Raw genomic sequence first — 26,792 nt, forward strand, 5'->3', positions numbered from 1 at the left:
TAAACTATACCAAAGTACGGTATAGTGTGCACAGAGTCCAGTCGATCCCCAGTTGCTTTACAGAGGTTAAAGTAGATAATACCTTACTCTCTTTTGTGGTAGTGTGATTAAGCAGTTAGACTTATCAGACGGCTGTGTTAAGCATTTATTGTACACACTCAGGCAAGAAATTATTACACACACTGAAAGACTGAATCCAAGACCAATTTTTTTGTATAAAAACATTACTTTGTTACTTTTATTTCTAGAACCAAGAGAACTCAGTTGCAGGTAAGTACCAGTTTTAAAATAGCAATATTTTTCAGGTACAGTGAAAATGTGTTTGCAAAAGCACTAAAAATACTTTACAGTGATAGTGAAAATACTTTGTGGTGTCAATCAGCACTAGCAGTAACTTAGCACCGTAAAAGATAGACACAGTGCAAATAACAAGAAAGACAATGCAATCCTATGGGAGGAAAACTGTTAGGTACATTTACAGGTAAGTACTCAACTTATACATCTAGTATACGGTGGTTTAGACCAACACTGGGCACGGGTCAGATCAAGGTAGGGGCTGCACCACCAGCAGCACTGGGGCGGCCGGGTGTAGAGGTCTCTGGGCCCAATGGTAGTCAATGGAGACTTAGGGCGCCCACAAGAGGTGCCGGTTGCAGGTAAGTACCTTAAGAGGTTAAAGCAAATACAGGGGGGGCACAAGACAGCACCAACCATACATCACAAGCGGCACACAGGCAGTAGGGTACAAATCGGCGCCGGGCACCAAATGCAAGCGAATGGGAATCTCGGGTGCACAAAGAGGCTGCAGGCTCAGACCAGGATGCCGGACGAAGGTGACCAACAGCTGGCGCAGGTAAGTAGAGGTGTCGGTGGACGCCTGGGCACCGTCAGCTGGGATCCCCAAAGTTAGGGTCTGAGCTTGCAGGGGGGCCTTTAGGTGTGGTGTTTTATTTACTGGAGTCAGTTGCATTCAAAGGGACCCTTAGTGATAAGGCTGCAGGCGCTTTGTGGAGTCCAAGACAGGTCAGCCACAGATGGTGTTGAGGTCAGGATCGCAGGTGAGACTTCACTGGACAGGTGAGCCCCTCAGACTTTGCCGTGGGCGTCGGGTGCAGAGTGGACAGGAGTCACGTTCCAGCTGAATCCGGAGTCCTTTGTAGTTGCATTCTTCTGGACAGACCCTCTGTCCTCGGAAGATCTGGTCTTTGTTGAAGAGCAGGCAGTCTTCCTCCGATTTCTGGAAATTGCTAGCCACAGGACAGGTGTAGTCTTCTTTGCAGAGTCTTTAAAGCTGAAAACAGGCGTATGGGGCTGGGGTCAAGTCAGTAGTCGTCTTCAAGCTTTGCTGCACGGCATCTTCTTCGTAGGTTGCAGGAATCTGAGGGTCAACGTTAAGTGGTGCCCCTAAATACTAAATTTAGGAGCGTTATAGGTACTGCCAGGTTGTAGCCAATGGGCTACACCCTTTGTGTCCCCCCTCCTTTGGGGAGGGGGCATCCCCTAATCCTATTGGCTAAAATATTTAATCCATTGTAGAGGATTTTCCAAGGAGGGGGTCACTTCAGCTCAGGACACCGTAGGGGTGTTTCTGACATTTTAGGGGATACACCTCTCCTGACTACTAATGTTCCCGCCAACCTTGCTCCCAAAAATGGGGCCTGGTCGGAGGGTAGTGCACCACCACTAGCTGGTGAGGCCCTGGCTAGCATAACAAAGGGCAGGAAGCCTATGAGGCTCACTGCACTGAATGCTGTTCCTGTTTGGGGTAGGTGAGAAGCACCTCCACCCCAAGCAGGCTGTGTTCCTGACCCACAAGAGCGCAAGGGCTCAGGGGGGTCAGAAACATGTCTGTGTGTGGCAGGCTGGTGCAGACCAGTCAGCTGTACACCAGGGAGCTGGTCGTTTTTCAGGGGGCATCTCTAAGATGACCCCTGAGTGCATTTTACAATAAATCCAAGACTGACACCAGTGTGGGTTTATTGTTCTGAGAAGTTTGATACCAAACTTCTTTGCGTTCAGTAAAGCTATCATCGAGCTGTGGAGTTCGTAATGACAACTCCCAGCCAATGTACTCATTATGGCTTCACTAGACTTACAATGTCTAAGAATGGACTTAGACACTGTAGGGGCATATTGTTCATGCAACTATGCCCTCACCTTTGGTATAATGCACCCTGCCTTAGGGCTGTGAGGCCTGCTGTAGGAGTGGCTTACCTATGCCACAGGCAGTGTTTGGGGGCATGGCACACAGGGACGTGTGCCATGTCGACTTTTAAGTTTTGTCTGCACCAAAACCCAGTCTGCAAAGGCAGTGTGCATGTGTTAGGTGAGGGGTCTCTGAGGGTGGCAAAATACATGCTGCAGCCCTTCGAGACCCTCACTGGTCGGGGAACGTCCTTTACAACGGAACTTTTACAATGAAGTACCGTTACGACGCAGGTTTAACAACAAAAGTCATTACATCGACTTTCGCTGGAGGGCGCTCTAGGATAGGTAATGGTTTAATTTACTATCCAACTCCTTCCCTACTATCCACGGGGACTGGAGTTGGAATAGTAAATTAAACTATTCACTATCCAGCGCCCCCCAACGCAAGTCGTTGTAACGACTTGCGTTGTAAAACCTGCGTCGTAACGGTACGTGTTGTAAAAACACACGTTGTACTGTCATACATCCCTCTGGTCACTAGTCCTCAATTGTAGAAACAAAGGTACAGTTTGGGGAAAGAACACAGGTACGAGGAACCTGATTAGCAATGACCCAGTGCACATTCAGTCAAAGTTGCATCACAGCCAGTCAAAAAGTGTGGGGGAGGGTACTGCAACAGAAACCCACTTTCTTACAAGTAGGCAAGGGTTGTCCCTTCTAATAAAGCCTTCGGGAAGAAGATTTGCACTGTAATAAGCCTATTTAAGCCCTCATAGAAGGGACCGTACAGTGCTTTGACAATTGTAACTTTAGGACGATAAGCCTGATGGTTGCCTTGCAGGACAGAGTATGTTCAATACAATATGCTGGAGTTAATTACGATGACAAGTTATTGATAAAGCAACAGGTCTGATGGGTTCAATGGGAATGTCCTACCAGAAGCAATAGGTCTGACCTGTTTTTATGGAAAGTTACAAAAATACAAGTAGATCTAATGTACTTCCTTTGAAATACCAATGTTAAGGCTACCAGGCATTAAATGATGGATTATTATTGTTCTGTGTTAAAGCCTGTAGACATTTTTTTTTAGTTACATGGCATCTCACGGATTACCAAAGTAGGCAAGACTTTTGATGTTTTTAGTCCGCTGGCAAACCCTGGAGGGCACTGGAAATGTATCTTGCACAAACAGTAAATGATTGCCTCAAGATATTTACATTTTAAAGTGTTTTTAGAAGTACAATGGATATGCATGGCATAATCAACCGTAAAGGGAAACTCATTTAAAAGTTCTGTGAGTTTTCTTTAAAAAGCTTTATCTCAGCTATCAATACACAGACCTGAGCCACTGCCCTTCCTCCATGTTTGTTTTTATCGGTTGTTAAGTTGTTGCCATTTGTTGAGTACTTGTGTCCCAAATGGACTACCCTACACATTAGTATTGAATGTAAGATGGTGACATTTATTAAAAGTTAATATATTGTGTCCTTCTATCGTGATTACAGGTGAGCCGAGTTCTTCGCCCAGGAGGACGATTCATCTCCATTACATTTGCTCAGCCGCACTTTCGAAAGCGCCACTATGCCCAGCCGGGTTATTCGTGGTCCATCAGCTGCTCCACCTACGGCAGCGACTTCCACTTTTTCTTCTACGTCATGCGCAAAGGGGAGGAGCTGTCCGCTGAGGACCACGAGCTGGGACAGAAGCTCTGGCAACCCAACATTCCACCACCTCCCGGCAGAATGCTCGATGCGGAAGAAAACGAGGACTACCTAAATGCCATTGACTTGTAGAACCAACCACCAACAATTTGTGAGATGCTACAGATAAGAAAACAGTAAGGAACCCTGATATTCCACAACTGAGTGATTGCGCATTCGCGTTTCGATGGAAGAGATTTACATCACTCTGATAAATGTTACAAAATGTAAAGGGGACCACAGGCTCGATTCATCTTCCGCCACAGTATGCCTTATTTTACACTCAGGAGGATACAAGAACATTGATCACTTGAAAGAGTATGGATCCAGAATAATACCTTATTTAGGGGTGTGGGATGGGCACAGTCTTCTACCATTATGCTAATTTGGGTACAGTCAATAGTGCCAATCAGAGCATCCCCTGGGGCTCCCTCACGATGACCTATTGATATACGCCTAAGGACCACTGGTCTGGTGTTCTGTCAAATTGCTCAACAACCCGAACATTTCAAAACAAATCAATGCAGTTGTTGCTTGCAGGCCCACAAGAGTGACACTAGTAATTTATCCAATAACTTCTGGTTAATAAATGAGTACAGGGTAAGACAAGACACATGTATTTACTTACAAATGGTGGTCCGCGTACAATAGTGTTCGTTAATCTCACTAAATGCTGTGACTTCTCAAAATTGGAACCTAAAACCTACAGCGGTGCTCCTCACAAGTCCCGTTGGATCCGAGGCCCTATAAGCAATAATAATGGACATAAAATGGACTATATATGTGATAAAATGTAGTTTTAATTTCTCTTTTTTAACATTAAAATGATTTGGTGTATGTAATTTACTGCCGTCGGAGTTGGCAGTTTTGGTTGGTCAGGGAACCTAGTGGTCTTATAAAGTTTGATGGGAATCTATTTAGCACATTCTTAGCTGTTGACTGAAATAAAATATGTTTTTTTTTTAATATTTATTTTTCTAAATTTGATCATTTTGGGTATTGATGATTCAGAAATGTTGGTTCGTGAATACTGTAATTTTTTAAGTAACTTCAGATTCTACCTGAGAATTCCCCTTAACCTTGATTTCAAATTCGTGACTGCCATTGTCCATTTGGAATTTGAAGTGTTATATTAAAATGGGTGTTACATCTGCACACTTATGACAAATTGTGCATACAGACGATTGGGCAGAACGTGTATGTACTCCGATTGCCTCTGATTAAGAACTCTTTGCATTAATCCTATGATAAGCTCTTGATCATTTAGTAGGTAGTGCAATAAGTACAAACTAAATCCTATGACTTATGTTCCTAATTTTTTGAGCCTTTTTGGTAGACATATTTTATATTTACTGTTATTTCCAAGGCATGCCAAAGACAAAATACTAGGAGTGAGACCTTTTGGTTGAATCATTCTACAAGCACCTCACAGTATCTATCATCTATCAAATTACTATATTTTGTCCTATATGTAAATGGAATTAATACTTTTTGCCATTCCACCTCTGACCTATTTGTATGGGTTCCCTACAAGATTGTTAAATTAGAGACCTTGTTAATCTCCAAACTGTTGCTTGAGATAGATCAAGTATTAGTTATCCTCTGGCTACAACCCTTAGTCAAACTGTCAGCCAGAACGTACAAATGAGACATTAGTGCACCATATGACGCATATTAATATCATTTACCAGTGAGATTGGAATTCTGTGCCGCTTACAGCAGAATTTGTGTAAAATAATGTTCAGATTTGGTGTCATTCCGCAGTGCAAAAAACGCCTTCCAAACTGGCTTAGCCCTCTTGGCTAGCAGGAGCAACACCGTGAGATGAAGGGCCACTGGAGTGGGCTATCTGTGTTAGAAAACTCCAGGTGATGGTTGTCAATATCCTCAAATTTGATCCACGCCTGTTAAAAAATGCCTGTTGTACAATTGTACTATTGATTGCACAAAAGTGGCGATCAACTCTAGTGCTGGCGGTTTGTGATGCCAATCTTGTGTTCAAAAATTTTATCACACCACTACAATAAAGCCGCTACAATGGACCAATACAAAACATTTACAACAATGCATTTACCACTCAATGAGGTAAGTAACGAGGTAAGTTACAAGACTTTACATTTGCAACGCATTTAAGAGTATAAGGATGGGTAGTGGTTGGTGGTATTTGGGGTTAGTAAGAACGTTAGGCATGGTTTACATTTTGGGGTGGCAGAGGATTTTTAGGATTATGGGGTGGTTGGTGCATAGGAGTAGTAATATATATTTAGAGTTCGTGGCGGGGTAGTGAATGGGGCAGGAAGGAGTTTTTAGGTTTTGGGGATAGGTAGTATATGGGTTAGTAAGGGTTTTTTACGGTTCCCAAATGGGTACTGTATGGGGTAGTAAGACGTTTCTAGGGTTCATGGCTGGGTAGTGTACAACGATTCTAAGGGGTTGTTTTTTTGTGGGTTAAGGTATGGGGAGTGTATTAGAGTAATAGGATTTTAAGAGGTCAGGGATGGGTAGTGTATGGAGTAGTAAGATTATTAGGATTCAGGAATCGGTAGAGTGTAGGGGTAATAAAGGTTTTTGTAGGATTAAGGGATAGCTGGCGTATAGGGTTGTAAGGAGTTTTAAGGTTTATGGCGGGGTAGTGTACAGAGGTAGTATCGAGTTTTAAGGGTTTAGGGGTAGATAGTGTATAGGAGTAGTAAGGGGGTTTGGGATTAAGGGACGGGTGGCATAAAGGGGTCGTATGGATTTTAGGGTTCAGGGGTTGTTTAGGGAAAGTACAGATTTTAAAGGTTCATGGATGGTTAGCGTATAGGGTAGTAAAGAGTCTTTAGGTGTCATAAGTGGCTAACATACCGAAGTACTGTGGGATTTATCGGGTTCAGGGATGGGAAAGGTAGTAAGGGGTTTTGGAGCTTAATGGATGGGTAGTGTTTAAGGGTAGTATGTATAATTATACACCGGGTCGGTCAACCTTCCTAATGAGACCTTTAGTAATAATTAATGGGTCGAAACGTGTTGAAGACAAACATGTTGAATTGAATGATTAACTAAAGGTTTATTTATTTATATCGTTTTATATAGCACGAACTAGACCCGGTGAGGGTATCAAATCGCTTTACAAATGTTACATTAAAAGAAATAAGATCAATTCAAAAATCATCCCGGGTGCTATGTATCTTACTTTTGCCCCAGTCATCATTTTGACACCAACCCAACCGCTTGAATTTAGAGAAGCATGGATTAATTCAATTAATTACACCCTGTGGTCATTTGAATTAGAATGACCCTTTAAGCATACATTTTTTCTATATTATTCCTCAAGGCAATTAGTATCCATCATTGATTTGTTTTTCTATGACAACTCACTCATTCACCAAGTGCGTTGGATCACTTGCACTCATACACTGCACATTGCAGACTGAATCATATATATATATTTATATATACATATATATATATATATATATATAATTTTTTTAGACTGTTCACATGTGCAGTATAAAATGGCCGCCGTGAAATCAACAGAAACTGGGAGAGACTCTGATACCCCGTCCTCTTTCTGTCTCAACTGATGGAAAAAATTATGGGAAATTACATATATATATTTGTAAGAAAATAATGTTTACACGACATTGACAAAGGCCAGCATGGCCGAAACGCGTTTGTCTGCCAAGGGGAGCAGAATAAAGTAATTTGAAAATATAAGAGACTGTGTGCGCCACGCTTTTGTTATAATCGCGTTTCAAGGAATATATATATATATATATATATATATATATTATTTCAACAAACCTGTATGTTTTAAGGCTTCTTGCATTACATTTAACTTGGATTTTGAATGTCTCTCAAAGAATGCATTCAATTGCCCAGAACTAATATTGTGTACTGATCTACAAAACCCATTATTCTTCAATTTTTAGTCCTGGCTGGAATTGCATTTCCTTCATTTATATTTGTTTCATTTACATTTGTGCTCATTGTAACACTTTCACTAATGTCTGAATGACTTCATAATTGTTTAGGTTACAAGGATTTCATAAAGCATTTTGCCCTTACTTTCTATTAAGGTAATGAACACATATTTGTGCAGGCCTTACTAAACATACCTTTGAATGATTTGGGGGGTGGGGGTGGATTGTATGATGTACTACTCACTTGTAATGCATAGCATCAGGGGTTTTTCAGGTTGAAAACTTCAGCAAAAGTCACTGAAACTAAACATAACTTTGACATGATGACACAGTGAATTAACGCTGATTGATTGTTGTGATCTGCAAGGCACAATTTTGAAATCTGACACGGCCGAATCTGCGTTACATAGTCTCAAAGTATGTAATTTGAGTGCCTAAGAGTAGCAGCTCTTACTTAAATTGTTTGGAAACAGCAGAAATGTAGTATTAATGCCTAGGTAAAGAAACAAGTTTTTAATAGTGTTTTGTTATGTGGTGTAAAGTGAAATGTAGCACAGGGTGTGCAAGCCACGTTTTTCTGTCTTTTATCTTACAGGTGTCACATCCAGACTGTGTGTCTCCCCCAATTTAAGCCAATCCTTCACAACAGGGGAGGCCTGTCTACCTATTAAGCTGCACACTTTGGCATGGCCCATTTTAAAACTCCCCAAGCAGCAAAGATCCCTCATTCTTCGTCATGTCCTGATTGGCGCCCCCTTTTAGTGCAGTTTGGGAGAGTTCACCTGTGGGGAAACCAAGATCCACCTGGAATATCTGGTAGAATTGCTCAGTAAGTTAAAGGCTCCAATCTGACATCTCCTTTAAGCTATAAGTTATGATTTCAAATCCTGGCAAGGTCAACCCAGCATTCCATCCTTCCAATATCAGAAAAGTGAATGTTGGTAAATTGGGTAACTGTAACACCTGTTAATTGCAGGGTTTTGGAGCTTTTTGGGATCACAATGGCTAATGGGAGCTATTCAGTCTGAAGAGGGGCTTTGGAACATTTTATTTTGTGCATTTGCTGGAGGATTCAATACTTTGTTGTAACAGGGAAACTAAATCAGATATTTTGTTTAACTGGAGTACGATTTCTTATACATTTATGTCATATACTTCCCCAAGGGCCTAGATGTAGGTAACTGGGAAATACCGATTCCTAAATACTTAATTTTACCGATTCGGTATTTAGGAATCGTTATTTCAGATGAAGGTAAGAATTCGGTAAAAAATGCAGAATTCTTAATATTCGTTATTACCGAATCGGTAATTGAGATTCGGTATTAACGAATACCAACCCATTCATTCCTATGGGCTTGGAAGCCCATAGGAATGAATGTGAAGACATTCGGTATTACCGATTCGGTATTAGCGAATCAGTAATACCGGGAGGTATTTCAAGGGTGCCAGGGTATCCAAAGGACACCCTGTTGCACCCCTGAAATGTGCATGTGTGCACATGTGGCACACATGCATGCCCTAAGGGCATGCATGTGTGCCACATGGCACATTTCAAAAAGCAAAAAAGTGCTTTTTGAAAGGAAATCACTATTTACCACCAACTTGGAGTTGGTGGTAAATAGCGATTCCTTAAGGCTGAGGTGCAGTTTTAAGTGCTGCCTACATTGCATTTAAGGAATCGGTATTACTGATTCCTTAAATTCAAGGCCATAAGGAATCGGTATTAAGGAATCGGTATATACAGATTCCTTAATACCGAATCCTCCCTACATCTCAAATGCCTAAATACCGGTCGGTAATGCTGAAATTTATGGAATTTCGGCGTTACCGACCGGTATTTAGCCACCTACATATAGCTCTAAGTTAATGTAATCATTGTTTTTTTCAAATAAAATAACCGATTGGCGCTGTTATTGCGGAGCTGCAGTCGTCTGTTAGTTCTTGGAAAGAGGCCTCACATTGGCGACGAGTCCGCGGGTTTGCTAAGTCAGCCGGATCAAAGAAGAATATCTGGTTTAACAGCGAGACAATGACTGTCTTTTCAGAATCTTCCAGGAAACTGGTCTTGATCGAAGGAGGCCTTTGTGCGCCATTGACCTGAGCGCACGGTCGCAATAACGAGAAGTGGACACAAGGCCAGCAGAGGTGAGGAAGCTTTCATTCTGCTGATGACAATCAAGGCTTCATGGAGAGGTGAGCGTGAGCAGAAAATAAAATGACAGAATGACACCCTTTACAAACAGGAAATCTACCACTATTCCGCTGATCCATCAGTGGCGGCTCCTCCGCAATGGCGGAGGGGTGTCGCCTCACTGCCTGACACAGAGCCAGCAAATGAAAAATAAAACTATGTTCTAGCATTGTTTTATTTTTCCATTTGTCGGCTCTGAGCCAGCTTGTGCAGGGAGGGGCGGGGCATGTACACATATGTGTTTGGCCGGCCAGCTCGGGCCGACCAAAACACACATGCGCATTTAGGTTTCTCCAGCCCGGCTGTATTGAACAGCTAGGCTGGAGAAACCCCCACAGACTCTCTAGTCTGAGCGGAGCGTCTTTCCAACGGCTCAGGCAATCCCCGTGCTGCTCTCATACTATGGGTACCGTCAGAAAAGAACTGTCAGCAAAAGTAAAATGAGGCACCAGGAAAAGAAGTGGAGATGTTAAATCGCCACAATTGCCTAAAAAATTCTCTGCACTACCCAAGCCCAACCGCCAGTCACCCAAACCAAGGCTGATTATTGCTGAAACACCATCAGCCGGGTCTCTAACAAACCTAGAGAGCTCTACAAATTCATTAAGCACTGCATCAACGTCTCGGCTGGTCTCACAGTCGCCTACTCAAAGAAAAGGTATTCTGCTATCAACAACTTCTTCAGGAGTAAGATCAACAAAATCCAACACCGTATAAGCAGAACTTCAACACCGCAAATTTTCATTACAATACCTCCGCGCAACACACCTGAATGGATCACTTTCTAGCCCCTTCGCAGAGCACCTTGCAAGTATAATCTTGTCTTTGTATGCCACATGTTGCACAAATGACATTTTCCCTTAACAATAGAGAGGAAAATAAATGGAGAACCACTCATGCAGATACTTTGTGTGATGAATGTGTCACTTTTAGAAGACGCATTCCCAGATGCCTTCAAAACTGGACAGATCCTGGTACTCCTCAAAAGACCTCTTCGAAGGAGGTGCTCATCCTCTGACCCACCCCCTCAGCCTGGGACGACTCCTGGTGCCGACCACACTGGGAACAGCACCGACACCCACCGACCATGCACGCAACTTAGGATTCATCTTCGACTCCTCCCTCTCCATGTCTAAACAGGTCAACGCCGTCTCCTCCTCCTGTTACAACACCCTCGGCATGCTCCGCAGGATCTACAAGTGGATCCCGACCGAAACAAGAACGGTGACACAGGCCCCCATCAGCAGCAGACTGGACTACGGCAACGCACTACGTAGGAATCCCAGCCAAACACCTACGACGACTACAACGCATCCAAAACGCCTCCGCCCGACTGATCGTCAACGTTCCCCGCCACAGCCACATCACCCCCCACCTGAGAGACCTACACTGGCTCCCCGTCGGCAAGAGGATCACCTTCAAGCTCCTCACCCACGCACACAAAGCACTCCACAACGCCGGACCAGCCTACCTGAACAGCAGACTCAACTTCTACACCCCCACCCACCAGCTCCGCTCCGCCAGCCTCACCCTCGCCGATGTCCCCTGCATCCAACGAACAACCACCTACCTCATCGCCAAGACCTGGAACACCCTCCCTACCCACCTACGGCAGACCCAAGACCTACTCGCCTTCAGAAAACTCCTCAAGACCTGGGTCTTCGAGCAGTAGCGGCACCCCCTCCCCTCAACGCCTTGAGACCCTCACGGGTAAGTAGCACGCTTTACAAGTACTCTGATTGATTGATTGATTGATCTGGCTGTCTATAGCACAATGAGGTATTTACCATTTGTCAGAAAGATCACTGGGAAAGGTCTTAACCAAACTTCTCCATCACAAGGTTAAATGCAGCACCCTCTACAAACACACCAGTCCAGCTTCCAGCCACAGTGCAGCATGGAGACAGTGACTGTCCAACTAGTGGATGAGTCCGCAGATCACTGCAACTACGACTACAGACTTCTCATCCTACTTAACATATCAATACTGTTGACCACGAAACTATGATGCATATCAAGGTGCACTACATGGGCTATGAAGGCATCATACATCAGCGGTTTATGTCCTCTCAGATGAACAGAACCAAAGTAGTCCAGGTGAGCTCCCCTTACCCAACACCATCCGTCCGCCATGTTTCATCACTCAAGGATCCATCCTTTTGCCAGCCATGTGCCACTTCTTTGTGGGAACCTCTGGTAGTCCTTGTGGTGGTCAAGGATGTCAGTATCCACCTATACACCGATCACATCCAGTTTTCACTCATGGGTCACTCCACCCGGCTGAAGCCCTGGGTCACTACCACTCAAGCTCGGATGCAGCAGTGGAAGGTTTACATTACCTACTTCAGGCCTACCCCAGAGTCAGGATCCCAGCATGCACCGGGTCCGCACAATGCCGTTAGCAGGTTCATGGACGTCATCTACGTGCATTAAAAGTGGCTGTTCGATGCGGAAACCTCATTACCTGAACTTTATCCCAGTGTTGTGCAATTTTGCACCGACCTAACCATTGCAAGATCCACTCTTGGACTAACGAAAAAAAATAAAAGGTAATTTAGAGTGATCGACAGGTGCAAGAGTGACCATGTCCAATAGTCAGTCAGTGCCAGCTGCAGCACTGCAGTGGAGCTATGTTCACTAATGTGCCCCCTTTGTTCTCATGTGCTTCTTGTACTAAACGCAGCTACGGACACGTGTGTGTGTGGTTGCAACAGTTTGATTTACGCTTCTTCAGATATTTGGTAGCGTGGATTCATGGAAAGCCTTCCAGCGCCTCGGATTCAAAAGGCGCTGCTGGGAAACGAGGCGCTCTTCCGGTGGCATCCGTCTCACTCTCTTTACACGCAACAGGCGGGAGGATCCGCGGAGGTTTTGATGGATCCGTCTCTCCAAAAAATCAATGGCCTCCTTCATGTCCTCTCTCTCGGAGGCCGACTGCTCGGGGGGTGGGACGGCGGGGGTGGGCGGGTGCACCACCGGAGAGGAGTTTAACCACTTCAGCTGGCTTGTACAGATTTAACGATGGAGTGATGCATGCATGAAGGGCTCCTGAGCGAGCTGAGGCGAGGGAGCGAGAACGGGAGGCGCCATATTTATCAACAAAGGTGGCAGCGGCGTGCCGAGGACAGGGCGGCAGCGCGAGACGTGCGCGCGCAACGTACACTCCCAAGCGGGAAGCGGCGCGAGGACCCCAAGCACTTAAGGCAGATTTACAAGCCCTATGCGCCTCTTTTATACTGCTGTTGCGTCACTTTTGTAACGCAGCGGCGGCACATATCCAGCACCATGGTGTGGGGTACTTACAACGTGACGCATCTCGTAAAGCCCTGCGCCACAAGAAGGCGTTCCTGCGCAGGGGGGCGTTCCGGTGCAGGAACACCTCCTAAATGTGGCTGAGTGAAATCTACAAGATTTCACTCAGTCACTTTTAGGGCCATGCTGCATCAAAACCCTGCGCCTGCTTGAAGCAGGGGTAAGGATTGACGCAGCATTGTACAGATAGGGCACCCCAGAGCCTTGCTGAAGCTGTGTCGTGTTTGCAAAACAACTCCAGCAATGCGCCGCCTTTACGGCACAGATGCGCCATGCATCTGTCCGTTTTTGCCACATGGTGCGCCGCATTGTAAATGCGGCGCATCCATGGTGGCAGAGCCCTGACACACAATAACTGGTGCATCCCTGCTGATATGCAGGGATGCACCAGTTATTGTAAATCTGCCCCTCAGAGCGCGCGCGGGGAGCAGCGCGAGACATTTGCGCTGACACACCCCAAACACAATGCTAGATGCGCGCGCTCCTAAACACACATGCACCCATCAGTGGCCGCAGTTCCTAGCGCAAGCACGGAAAATGGACCTCGACTGTTTGGGTTGTGAATTACACCAATAAACATGGTTTGTGCGGCTGTCATGTCGCTAGGCCCTGCCGTCGATGCACCAACTACACCATTGATAGCTACACCCCTTGAGCTCATACACAGGGAGTAGCAAGAACATTAACATACCCTGCTTGGAAACAAAGCTCTTATGGCACCTAGCAAAAGAAGCAAGCCATCACGACCGTCCCCAGAAGAGCTCTCTTGTCTCTTCCATCCAAGTATCTATCCATTCATCCCTTTCACCCTTCCATTCACCTGCTGATATCTACCATTTCACCTTTACATTGTCATCCTTTTATTCTTTCACCATTCCGTCCATCCACCCAGCTCCAATTCTATCTATCTATCCTCTAACCAGTCCATCTCTCCATCCACCCTTTCATTCATACGTTCATCCTTCCAGTCATTAATCCATCCGTCCATCCTTTTGCTTATCCATCCACTCTTTGACTCCATCCATCATTTCACTGAATCCATCCTCCCTTTCACTCATCCATCCATCTACACTTTCGCTCAGCCATCCATCCTTTCACTCATCTGTCCATTCACCTTCCCTCTCACTCATCCTTCCGTCCTTTCACTCATCCTTCCATCTACCCTTTCATTCATCCAGCCTCCCTTTCAATCATCCATCCATTCTTTCACTCATCCATCCTTTATTAGGTATATCAATCCTTTCACTCATCCTTGCATCCTTTCTCTCATCCATCCATCCCCCGTTTCTCCATTCCAGCTGTCCATCCAACCTTTCATTCATCCCATCCATCCTTTCACTCACTCGTCCATCCTTTCTCTCATCATCCATTCATCTACCCTTTCACTCATCCATCCATCCTCCCTCACACTCATCCATCCATTCTTTCACTCATCCATCCTTCCATTCATCCATCTACTCATCCATCCATCCTTTCACTCGCCCATCCATTCACCTTTTCACTCACATCCAACCATCCCTTCTTGCCTTCACTCACTGATCTTTGTCTGCCAAGTTGCTGACACAATAGACCCATCAAGAACTTCACCTCCCACTGTAGATGCTAAAGTTGGGGGTCCATGACGCCCCAGCAACCATCCTTTTACTCAACCATCCTTTCTTTCATTCATCCATACACCCGTTACCTTCGACTATCCACCCTGTTACTCCACCCATCTATCCATCCATTCATCCTTTTACTCAGTCATCAATACTTTCACTCACTCATGCATCTTTACTTTCTCATCATCCATTCACCCTTTTGCTCATCCATCCATCCACCCTTTGACTCATCCATCTATCCATGCTTTCATTCATCCACCCTTCCTTTCATTCATCCATCCATTCTTTCACTTATCCACCCACCATTCATCCATTCATCCTTTATACCTTCATTATTTATAGTTTTATCCTTCCACTCATCCATCCATTACTTCACTCATCCATCCACCCACCCTTTGACCGGTTCACTCACCCATCAAACCATCCACCCTTTCACTCACACACTCATCCATTTATACTTTCAGTCACTCATGCACCCACCCTCCCTTTCACGCACACACCCATCCATACTTTGTTACTCACCCATCCGTCCTCCCTTTCCCTCACACACCCATCTATCCATCCATTCTTTCACTCACTTACCCATTCATCCACACTTTTACTAAGCCATACTTTCCGCCACTAACACATACAACCACCATTTCACTCACTCACACATCCATTCATACTTTCAGTCACTCAGGCACCCACCCACCCTTCCACGTTGTTTATGAGCCTTTGTCTGACGATTTGCAGACAGAAGAGGCCAATCATGACCTCCATCCCTGCGGTAGCTACTGAAGTGGTGGTTCACAACGCCCCTGCTCATACATGCACAGAGCCGAGTGTACAGAGCAGCAAGAAGCGGTGCAAGACATACGCAAATATGTGCACACGCAGCATGTATCAAACAGCGAGAAGAGGTAAAGACACACACAAACACATGCAAATACACCTGCACACTCTATCTCATACATGTACACACACCCAGCACTGGAAGGTACCACCACTGCAAGTCTCACACACATACACACCCACACGCATATATGCATACATACATCTGAGCAGAAGTGCAAAACTCGTTCAATCGCAGACACACACAATATGCACCACATGGGCAGCTTCAGCACAAGCTCCACACACATGAACACATTGATAGAGTACATGCAGTAGGAAGGCAAATCATACATACACGGACAAGGACACTGCACGGGCAGCATAAGTGAAGTGAAGTGAAGTGAAGTGAAGTGAAGGGGATTTGTAAAGCGCGGCTGCTGCCTGAAGGCGTCCAAGCGCTATGTAAAAAGTAACAGAGCTCTGAGGGAGAAGGGGAGAAGTCCAGGTGGGGAGCTAATTTCTGAAAAGGTATGTTTTTAGCTCTTTACGGAAGGATGAAAGGATAGGGTTGGACCTAAGTGAGAAGGGGAGGGAGTTCCATAATTTGGCAGCGTTGAGCGTGAAGGACCTGCCTCCTGCTCTGGACCTTTTGACTCTGGGAACTGCAGCAAGGAATGCGTTCTCTGAGCGAAGTGACTTACCGGGACAATAGGGAGTGAGAAGTGTGTGGTTGATCTCAGGTCTGGCTCTATGGAAGGCTTGGTGCGATATGCACAGGGTCTTAAATTTTATTCTATCCCTAACCGGGAGCCAGTGAAGTGACCTAATCCCTGGCTTAGCTGATTCTCTGCGTGGGATTTGGAGTAGCGTGCGAGCTGCACAGTTCTGTGTGTGCTGGAGTTTCTGCAGCACGTAGTCAGGGGCTCCTAAGTAAAGGGCATTGTTAAAGTCGAGCCGAGATTGGATGACGCCCTGAATGACAACCTGTTTGGCTTCCATGGGCAGGATCGGCAGGATTTTTCTCAACATTCGGATAATCCCGAAGCAAGTTGCTGCTGTTTTGGTTGCTTGAGTGTTAAAGGTGAGGGATTTGTCCAGCCAGACTCCCAGACTTTTAATGTCCTCCTTCGGGGATGGAGGAGGACCCAAACTGGGAGGCCATAGCTGGTCCAGGGGAGTGAGAATGGGGGGGCCAAGGAGCATTATCTCGGTCTTATCGCCATTGAGTTTTAATGAGGATGCTGTCATCCATCTCCTGACGTCCTCCATGCAAGCTGCTAGGTTGGACTGGGGGAGCCGGCTGTTCTTCTGTGCCAGAGAGACCACCAGCTGAGTGTCGTCCGCATACGAGATGATCTTGATACCGTATTGTCGGACGACCTCAGCTAGCGGCCTCATGTACACATTGAACAGCGTGGGGCTTAAGGAGGAGCCTTGGGGTACCCCGCAGTTTAGAGGTTTGCTAGTGGAGCAGGAGTCGCCATCAATGACCTGGAAGGTCCTTCCGCTCAAAAAGGAACCCAACCAGTCAAGAGCGTCTCCTGAGACATAAGTGCACACTTCCACACAACAGGGAGAAAGGCAAGCTGCTTCACACCCTCACATAAACACATAGAATAAGCAACACATGGGCAATGGGTATGCAGGAATCCCTGTCTCACACTCACATGACACTCACCCACAAAACAAAATGGTGGTAACACAGACCATGTATGCAGCAGCAGAGCAGGGTTCTCTCGCACAACCAGAAAATATACTACATGAGAATTTGAAGTGTGTGGAGGGCGGTATCAGGGGCAGCCTTAGGCATGTGCAAGCTGTGCACCTGCACAGGGCCGCCAAACCCCAGGGGCCGCCACGCCAATATATATCCTTAATATAATAATCCTCTGAGGATGGATACATATTTGCGTGGCGGCCCCTGGCAGGGATTTGGCGGTCTCCGGCTCTGTTCCACTTGCAAACACCCTAACCCCCCCTCTTCACTAGCCTCTGTGCTCCGCCCCGCCCGGACCCCCTCTTCCGGGGCCCCCTACCTACGCTCCCTGCCCAGGGCCGCCATGAGCCTAGAGCCGCCCCTGGCGGTATATAGAGAGAGGGAGTAGGAAAGAGGGGAGAGAGCGTATGGAGTGGAGGGGCACTGAACAGAGAGGGGAGAGGAGTAGGTTACAGGGAGCTGGTAAAGATCCGGAAGTAGAGGTCAAGAAGCAGAGGGGCTTTGGTCAGAGAAGAAGCAAGATGACAGGGAAGTAGTTGAAGTAAGGACAGGAGGGGGTATATAGAGAGCTGTGCAATGCTGCTCAAGGCAACAGCTCCAGTAGCTTATAATGCAGTATGGGAAGACCTGGCATCACAACACTGTGCCCGAAATAGCGAGGGTGAGGGTCCCAAACCAGGTTCCCCAGGTCCATGTGTGATGTGCTGCCCCAGTCCAAGTTTTTCCATTGAATTCTGGGACTTGTAGTCTTGTTTCTTCCATTATAAAATGGGCCTATAAGTCCTAGAATTCAAAGAAAAAACTCCTGGACTAGAGCAGCACATCACACAGGGACCTGGGAAACTTAGCAGCTGTGCAGAGACAGAGAAAAAAGTGTGGAAAGTGACTCTAAGGCCTAGCGAAGAGAGAGGTGTGGCTGGAAAGGAGGGCACGGGCGCGCATGAGAGGAGAGGTAATTTAGAGGAGAGCCAATGAAACGAGTGAGACAGAATGAGATGGGCGGCACGTGGAGTGCGAGAGGCGCATAGAAGCATGGGTGAGACTGTCTGTGAGGAGAAAGGGTTGGTGAAAGGGTGAACACTAAAGGGTGTATAGCAGGGGGGTTTAGGAAAGGGGTGAGATGGACTCTGAAGATGGTTCTGGAGCTGTTGGGAGTTCGCCTGTACCATGGAAGTAGCTCCTTGAAGTGCCCAGCAAAGTACTTAATTCTGAGGGTCTGCCGGAGTGGCGTGCTACTCGCCAGAAAAGCGCTTCAACACCCATCATGGATAACAGGGGCTATACGAATCCAAATCTTTCTTCCCTCTTCTATCCCTCCGCTATCCTTCTCACTCCAAATAACTGACTAATATCCACCACTCAAATTACTTTCATATTTCACCATACTAATTCATTACTAACCCTTTATGGGTTTCTGAAGTAGCATGCTACTCGCCCAAAAAAGCGCTTCAACACCTCATCAGGGGTTACAAGCGCTATATAAATACAAACCTTTTTTCCTCTTCTATCCTTCTGTAGCGGGCGCGTCCTCGCGTGGCCGGAGTCGTGCCAGAGTCCTGCCCGTCTGCGCCCGTCCGCGACAGGACGTGCTGGACGTGGCTGGCTCTGGCTATTGACTATTTGACTATTACTCCTTCGTGGGTTCATCATGCGGACGTATTCGCGGGACTGCCTGTTTGCCATCGGTCAGGTAAGCCGCTGTTGTACCCTTCCACCGGTACACCCATTGTGTGGCCCATACCATTGCCCATGTAATGGGTGGGCTCTTGATTCTCCGCGTCCTCTCCCAGGGATTCTGCCCTCGGAGACCTGCCGTACTACCGACATTCCTTCTACCCTGAAGATCTTGAACCTGAATGTGAGGTCTGTGTTGAAACACTACCAGAACATCTATGACCTCATTGAGGAGGAAGTTCCAGACTTATTTGCCATGACTGAAACGTGGCTACAGGATGCCAACACCGCTATCACTAATCTAGCCTGCCCACCCGGCTATTCTATGTACACCTTGAATAGGCGGTGTAGGGGTGGGGGTGTAGCGTTAGTGGTAAAATCCATCTATCCCTGTGTCTGGACTGCCCTAAGCATCTCTGGGTGTGAAAGTGCCTTGTTCAAGGTCTCTGTCAGCCCTGAGTTTACCCTGTCCGGGATGGTCGTCTATCGTCCACCCGGCAGTGATGTGGCGTTTAGAAAAGCTTTCCCCGATATTGTTGGCCCTCTGGTTGCAGACTGTGCCAACTTTTCTATCATGGGAGATTTAAATCTGCATTTCGACACCCTCTCTGGCTTGACAGTACGTTCCATCTCCTCTGACTTAGAGGCCTTTCAACTCCCTCAGATGGTTTCCCAGCCTACCCATTCAGGGGGGCATACTCTGGATCCCTTGTTCACTAATCTGCCGGGGATTCAAATTACCTCTGTTTCTCCGGTGGAGTGGACAGACCACTTCTTGGTATCCATTCTATGCCCTGTCTTTGCCACCCCTTCCATCTCTTCGGCTAGATGGGTTCAGAAGAGGGCTTGGAAAAAGCTTCGGTTAGAAGACTTCCATCGTCTTCTATTAGAGGAGCCGCTCGGCCCTTTGACGGATGTAGAAAAGGGGTACGACCTCTTCTGTTCTTGGATCACCAGGGCCTTGGACTCTCTGATACCTACTGTATCAACTAAAATCAACTCCAGAGAGTCGAGCCCCTGGTACGATGGCGCTCTTCGGGCCCTAAAGGGTGCCTGCAGACGGGCTGAGAGGGCTTGGAGGAAGACCTATGGGGCTGATCTAAAAGCCGCATACTCCAGGTCCGTCAAGCTCTACCATCGAGCTATCTGCCGAGCCCGTGCGGCTTTCTATGCCACTGAATTCCGGAACAGTTCTAATCCGTCGAAAGCCATCTTTAAGGCCGTCAAAGATCTTACGACGAAGCGGACTACCTCTACGACCGAAAGCTCTCTTTCCCACTGTGAATCCCTTGCATCCTACTTTCTAGGGAAGGTGCAAGCTATTTATCGGACATTCCCTGGTACAGGGCACAGTGAGGAAAGTATTAATGGGGTTCACCATCAGACTACTCTGCTTGTTTTCCCCCCCCTCACCTTGGACGGCTTTGACAAACTTGCATTGCAAGTTAAATCTGGATCTCCATCCGATCCAGTAAGGCCTGCTCTTTTTCGGGATCAGGCTTTTATGGGGCGTTCAGCTGTATGCTCCCTTGTCAACCTGTCCTTGGAAACGGGAGTTGTTCCAGCCAAGTGGAAACAAGCCGTGGTGTCCCCAATTATTAAAAAGCCCACCCTGGACCCATCTAAGCCTGAAAGTTACCGCCCCATCTCGTTGCTACCCTGGCCAGCCAAGATTACTGAGGCCCACGTCAATCTGGCCCTGTCTGAGCATTTGGTACGGACCAATGCCCTCGATCCCACACAAAACGGGTTCCGTGCTGGGCACAGTACGGAAACCGCGTTACTTGTGATGGTGGAACATCTCCGGGCAAGGTTGGATGCTGGTCAAACGGCGGCGCTTATTTTGTTAGACCTTAGCGCCGCCTTTGACACGGTGGACCACAGCATCCTCCTGCACCGGCTCGAGGAGACTGGTATTGGCGGTCAGGTGCTGCAATGGTTCCGCTCCTTTTTAGACGACCGCTCCTTCTGTGTTGCCATCCCTCCCTTCAAGTCCAATTACCAACCGCTGGCCATGGGGGTTCCGCAAGGGTCCTCGCTGAGTCCCACGTTGTTCAATCTTTACGTGAGACCGCTGGCTGATGTCGCTAGGCAGTGGGGCCTAACTTTGGTCTCATATGCCGACGACACACAGCTGGCGGTTACTCTCAGCGGGGACGCGGAAATTGCGGCCCCCAGGTTTCAGTCTGGACTGAAGGCGGTGGCTAGTTGGCTGACAGGCAACTGCCTTCAGCTTAATGCCACAAAGACGGAGGTGATGGTCGTCGGTAAGGGAGTGGAGCTGTGGGGCGACCAATGGTGGCCTTCAGAGCTGGGACCCACTCCGATTCCGGTGTCGGAGGTGAAAAATCTGGGGGTATGGCTGGATGCCGGCCTCTCCTTTGTAGGGCACACACAAAAAACTGCGGCCTGTTGTTTTGGACTCCTAAGGGGCTTGAGACCAGTTCTCAAGTTCTTTGATGCCCCAACCAGGCAACTGGTGATCCAGGCAACCATCATCTCTCGCCTGGATTATGCCAGTTCTCTCCTGGCTGGGGCTAACCAGGCCGAACTAACCCGTCTGCAACGGGTTCAGAATGCCGCGGCGAGAGCGATTGTTGGCCTGCCCAGATTCAGTTCTGTGGCAGGTGTCCTTCACTCTTTACATTGGCTTCCGGTTAGGAAGCGCATTCTCTTTAAGATTTTGTGTCTTGCTTTTAAGATCCTGAGAGGTATCGGTCCGGAAATCCTGTCGAGCTGCCTTTCCTTTTATGTCCCCACCCGCAGCCTCCGTTCCCAGGGTTTGGCCCTTGCGGTGGTCCCCAGATTCAGGCTCAGTCGTATGGGAGGCCGTTCGTTTAGGGTCATGGCTGCGTCAGCATGGAACTCCCTCCCTGTTGAAATCCGTCTGATGGAGGACCTTTTGACCTTCCGGAGGGCGATAAAAACTTTCTTGTTTTAGCTGTGTGGTTTTTATTTCCTGTTGTGTTATGTTCTGCCTTGTCGTTGCGCCGGGACGCTCCTTGGCTGGAGTATCTGTGCGCATAATAAATCACCCTAACATAACATAACATAACATCCTTCCGAAGCCAAATAACGGACTAACCTATCCACCACTTAAAATGTATTTACATGTTTCACTATACTAATTCAACACTAATTCTCTATGGGTCCCGGAGTAGCGTGCTACTCGCCGAAAAAGCGATTTGACGCCTCGTCAGGGGTAGTAAGCGCTATACAAAGGCAATTACAATACAAAACAATGCAATCTATGGCTTATATAGGGTAGAGGCAGAAGGGTTTCTGGTAGGAGTGATATGAGGTGAGTAGGAAAGAGGAGGTGAGAAGGGTTTGTGGAAGGGGTGATCACAGCCTTGTGTGCAGGTTAGCAGCACAGGGGGTCATTGAGGGCAGTGAGGCACCGAAGAGAGGGGAGCACGCCGTCTGTGCACAGAGAAGGACACAGACAGCAGTGCACCCTGCGTCACTCGGGACGTGCTCGGCGTGACGTCACTTCCGGTGCCCCCCTCCCGCTCTCGCCGGAGTGGCACGCTGCCAGTAGCCCGGCTCGTTCCGCCTGGTAATGTATTTGCCCGAGAATCCCTGAATCACAGTAACTCTCCCATCCATCATCTCTGGGCCCGGAGGGGAGGGGGTACCTTGGGCTCAACTCGCGGCCTCCTCTCCCTCCCTTTCTCCGCCTTCTGTAAACGCCTCTCCTCGGTCCGTGCACCCCTCTGTCCTCATGCCCGACACAGCTCCCCCAAGCCCATCACCTTTGACCTTCTCTTTGTTCCACTCTCTCTTCTCTTCCCCCTTTTCACAGTTGATATGTTCTTTTTTCCCCTCATTCACCGCGTCTTCCCTTTCTTTCTTTCTTTTCTGCTTTTGGTTGCTATTTTTTCTTTTTTCTTTTCCCTAATCCCCACACTCATATCCCTATTTTGCTCGTCATCCTGGACCTGGTATTGTTTTGTTTTCCCCTTTCTCTCACTCTTCACATTTCTGTCTCCTACCTTTATTTTTCCTCTCATTTCTCTTGACATCCCTGTCTGTTCCTTCCACCGACTGTCTTTATTTTCTCATTTTGCTCTAACCACATTTTCTCCTCGCTCTGGCACAAAACCTCCTCTTTTTCTCCCTTTCCCCGCCTCGCCTTTCTGTTTTCACCGTATTTCCATCTTTCGCCCATCTGTCCTTTCCTCCATTCACACACTGTACTCCACCCCCCCCCCCCCTTTCTTAAAAATAAGTCCTCATTGTTTAAGCCGAATCTTTGAAGGGCACACAAATATGTCATTCACATGCCTATGCCCTCCCCACCTCCCATCAGTACATATTAGCACTTAATTAGACTCTTGGGAATAATGCTCAATTAATTTACTTCCCAGGAAAAAATCAACATACGCTTTCACACATCACTTTTTCAAAAAACTGCCGGTGCTCAGCCCTGGTGAGACCCGGCCCACTTAAAGCCCTGCAGAGAGTTATCGTTATGCAGGTTCAAGTGTGATTGCGTTTGTGTGTGTGTGTGGGGGGGGGTGGCCGAGGGAGCCCATATGTTCAGAATATGGGCTTCCGATTCGAGCCATGTCCTTGGGTTGAGCAAGGGGAGAAGAAAGACTTGTAAATGTAAAAATGTAAATGTAGTGCTTATATAGCGCACAAATCACCCCGAAGGGGTCTCAAGTCGCTGTACACATACCGCTGTGGAACCCATCCTGGCCTTCCCCTGTGAGGTGTCCTCTCCTGGGCACCCCCAAGGTGAAGCCAGGCATCCCAGCGCTGTTGGGGCCGTTGTGGAGATTAAGCAAGCTATTGCCCAGAGTTGCAGAGTGGGACCCATGATTAGAATAGGCACCGAGGCGAGAATTATCAGGTCCGGGGAAATTGAGCCCAAGACCCTCCGAGGCGGGAATTGAACCCTGGTCCCGGGCCAGACCTCTGCATCAGGGTCTGCCGCTCTAACCATTGAGCCACACTTGTCCTTGTGTGTGTGTGTGTGCGTGCGTGGTGCGTACTTGAGAGAGATTGCAGACCTGTGTTCAAGGTGTGTCTTGGGAGACCGTGTGCCTCGAGTATAGGCCACAGATTCCAGGCGCGCGCGTGCATGTTTATGTGAGACTTGGATCATGCATGTTTCACAGCACAGGTAACAGGTGTCTTCCAGACCATATGGCGTGCGTGCGCGTGCCTCAGTCCATGGCTGGCTGTGAACACCCATGCTTTGGCGCACAGGCCGCAGATTCCAGGCCTGCCTTCAGGGGGTGTGTGTGCACAGACCACAGATGTGCCCGGGTGTGTGGGGGCTGCAGACCCCCAGGCTGCGGCTGCCCACCTTGGGAGCTCTCCCACATGCTCCAAGCAGCAGTCACTGATGCATCCCACCTTTGCGGGGGAGGAGTGGGTGTAGGGGCGTTGACGGGGAGGGGGGTGGGCGCTGCGGGGAAGGGGGTGGCTCCTAGGGGCGGTAGGGAGTGAGTGTGCCTGCGTTCACTGTGTGATTCAGTGCTGTGTCCCCGTGACGTGCATGCAAATTGTGCTGTATAGTACACGAGTCACCGCCCCCCGGCCCGCGTGGGGACAGGCACCTTCCTGCAGTGTATTATAGCGCTGCGTTAATGTCCCATTGTGTGAAGCGCGCGGGTAAAGGGGGGTGTGGGGGGATCTGATGCTGAGCAGTGGGGCGCGGCGGTGCTGAGGCCCGGCTTCTGTCTCATCTCGGACCCCAACCACCCCCTCACCCGCCTGTCACCTCTGAGTCAGAGCACTCTCTGCTGTCACCGTCCCTGCACTCTCATCTCAGTGTCAGACCTCTATCCCCTTTCACCCTCCACTCTCTTGCTCTTCTCACTCTCCGCTCTCTCTCCCTCTCACTCTCTGCTCTCTCTTCCCTCTCACTCGCTGCTCTCTCTCCCCTCTCACTCTCACTCTCCGCTCCCTCTCACTCTCTGCTCTCTCTCCCCTCTCACTCTCTGCTCTCTCTTCCCTCTCACTCTCCACTCTCTCTCCCCTCTCACTCTCTGCTCTCTCTCTGCTCTCTCTTCCCTCTCACTCGCTGCTCTCTCTCCCCTCTCACTCTCCGCTCTCTCTCCCCTCTCACTCTCCACTCTCTCTCCCCTCTCACTCTCCACTCTCTCTCCCCTCTCACTCTCCGCTCTCTCCCCTCTCACTCTCCGCTCTCTCTCCCCTCTCACTCTCCACTCTCTCTCCCCTCTCCCTCTCCACTCTCTCTCCCCTCTCACTCTCGGCTCTCTCTCCCCTCTCACACCCCTACTTTTTTCCTGTTGTTTTGCTGTTTTTTGACTTAGTTTGACTGGATCCTGCTAATCAGGACCCCAGTCTCTCTGCTTTCTCCCTAAAGTGGTTGTTTATGTGCTTTAGGTACTTTCCAGATTGGATTCGGGGGTATCCTTATAAGTCCCTAGTATATGGTATACTATGTACCCAGGGCAGAGGTACCCCAGAGGCCTCTCAGGGGCTGCAGCATGTATTAAGCCACCCCTGAGAGACCATCCAAAATGACACAACAGGTCCGCTACAGCAGCATGTGTAATTTGGTGTATGCACCCCTTACATAGATATAGGTTCCCTATATCTATCCATATCAATATACATATATATATATATATATATACCTATCAGTCACCCCTATGGCAGGCCTTATTAACCCTGATGGCAGGGTGCTAGGTTTTATGTGAGAGGTTGTCCATGCATGAGCAGAGCCCCTATGCAGCCTTTGGAACCTCTATTGCGGGGTTGTTTGTGATGCAGCCAGACCATATACTCTTAAGTGCATGATAACCTTGTGGTAAATGCTAACTTTGAAATGGCTTCGTGGAAACCTGTCGTGTTTGGTGTCAAACACCTTGGAAACATACCTCCACACCAGTAACTGGTGTGGGAGGTATGATTCCACCCTTCTAGAGGCAGAACCATGACCGCACCTGTACACCCTGTACCAGCTTTGCCAGCCCTGGCATCACAAAATGGATGCTGCCAGCCACAGACACGAGTCTGCCTTCCTACTGCTGGACGAAACTCCGTCAGGGGAGGCTGGACAATAGGTTTCCTGTCACAGGGAGATGTGACCAACTCCCAGACAGGCTTTAGTGTATTGGTGCTGGGTGGGTGCACTCGGAAAGTGCTTTGAAGTCTGCTCTGGGGGCACATTTGGTGTCCCTGTGCATAGTCCAGCTCAAACCGGTTGCAGGGGCTATAAGCCCCTGCTCTGGCGTGAAACTGAACAAAGGATATGGGTGTAGCCACCCCTCTATCCTGACCCTCCCATAGGTGGGTCCCCAGAGTTTGTCCCACCCCTTCCTTGGGTATAAAGTAGGAACCCCTGACTACAGGACTTTAGATTTATTTGGACGAAACTCTGCTACAGAATCCCAGAACTTCAACTATCTACACTTTGTTGGATGACCCAAGAATCTCCCTAGGAGTAAAGGAGTTACTCCCCTGCAAGGCAGGCACCAAAGACGCATCTGTCTGGTTTGCAACTACGCAGCTCCTGAAGGACTCTGAAGACTGAGCAACACAGCAGGTGGGTTTCCAAGCTTCCCCGAGGCCGATCCGTGCTCTCAGCAAACCTGAGATCCAAAGCCATCGTGGGGACCGTGCAACCCGAACCCCTGGACACGGTGCACATTTGCAGCAGCATATGCTTTTTTGTAATCTCTGAGGCTGTGCTTTGGGCTATTTGTAGTCCAAACCCGAGCAGTGATTCCACTGAAGATTACTGGC

At 48.0% G+C, this 26,792-nt stretch overlaps 1 protein-coding gene across 1 annotated transcript in view; it reads left to right on the forward strand.

Annotated features, from left to right (window-relative positions):
* The window catches only part of EEF1AKMT4 (EEF1A lysine methyltransferase 4), a 178,191-nt gene extending 173,190 nt beyond the window's left edge, over positions 1-5,001 (forward strand). The window contains exon 3 of the mRNA XM_078668004.1: positions 3,654-5,001. Coding sequence (XP_078524130.1) covers positions 3,654-3,941 — 288 coding nt within the window. The 3' untranslated portion in view covers positions 3,942-5,001. The remainder of the gene's footprint in view (positions 1-3,653) is intronic.
* Positions 5,002-26,792: the final 21,791 nt, after the last annotated feature.

The sequence above is a fragment of the Lissotriton helveticus genome, chromosome 11 (genome assembly GCF_964261635.1).
Source record: "Lissotriton helveticus chromosome 11, aLisHel1.1, whole genome shotgun sequence".
Classification (NCBI taxonomy): Eukaryota; Metazoa; Chordata; class Amphibia; order Caudata; family Salamandridae; genus Lissotriton; species Lissotriton helveticus.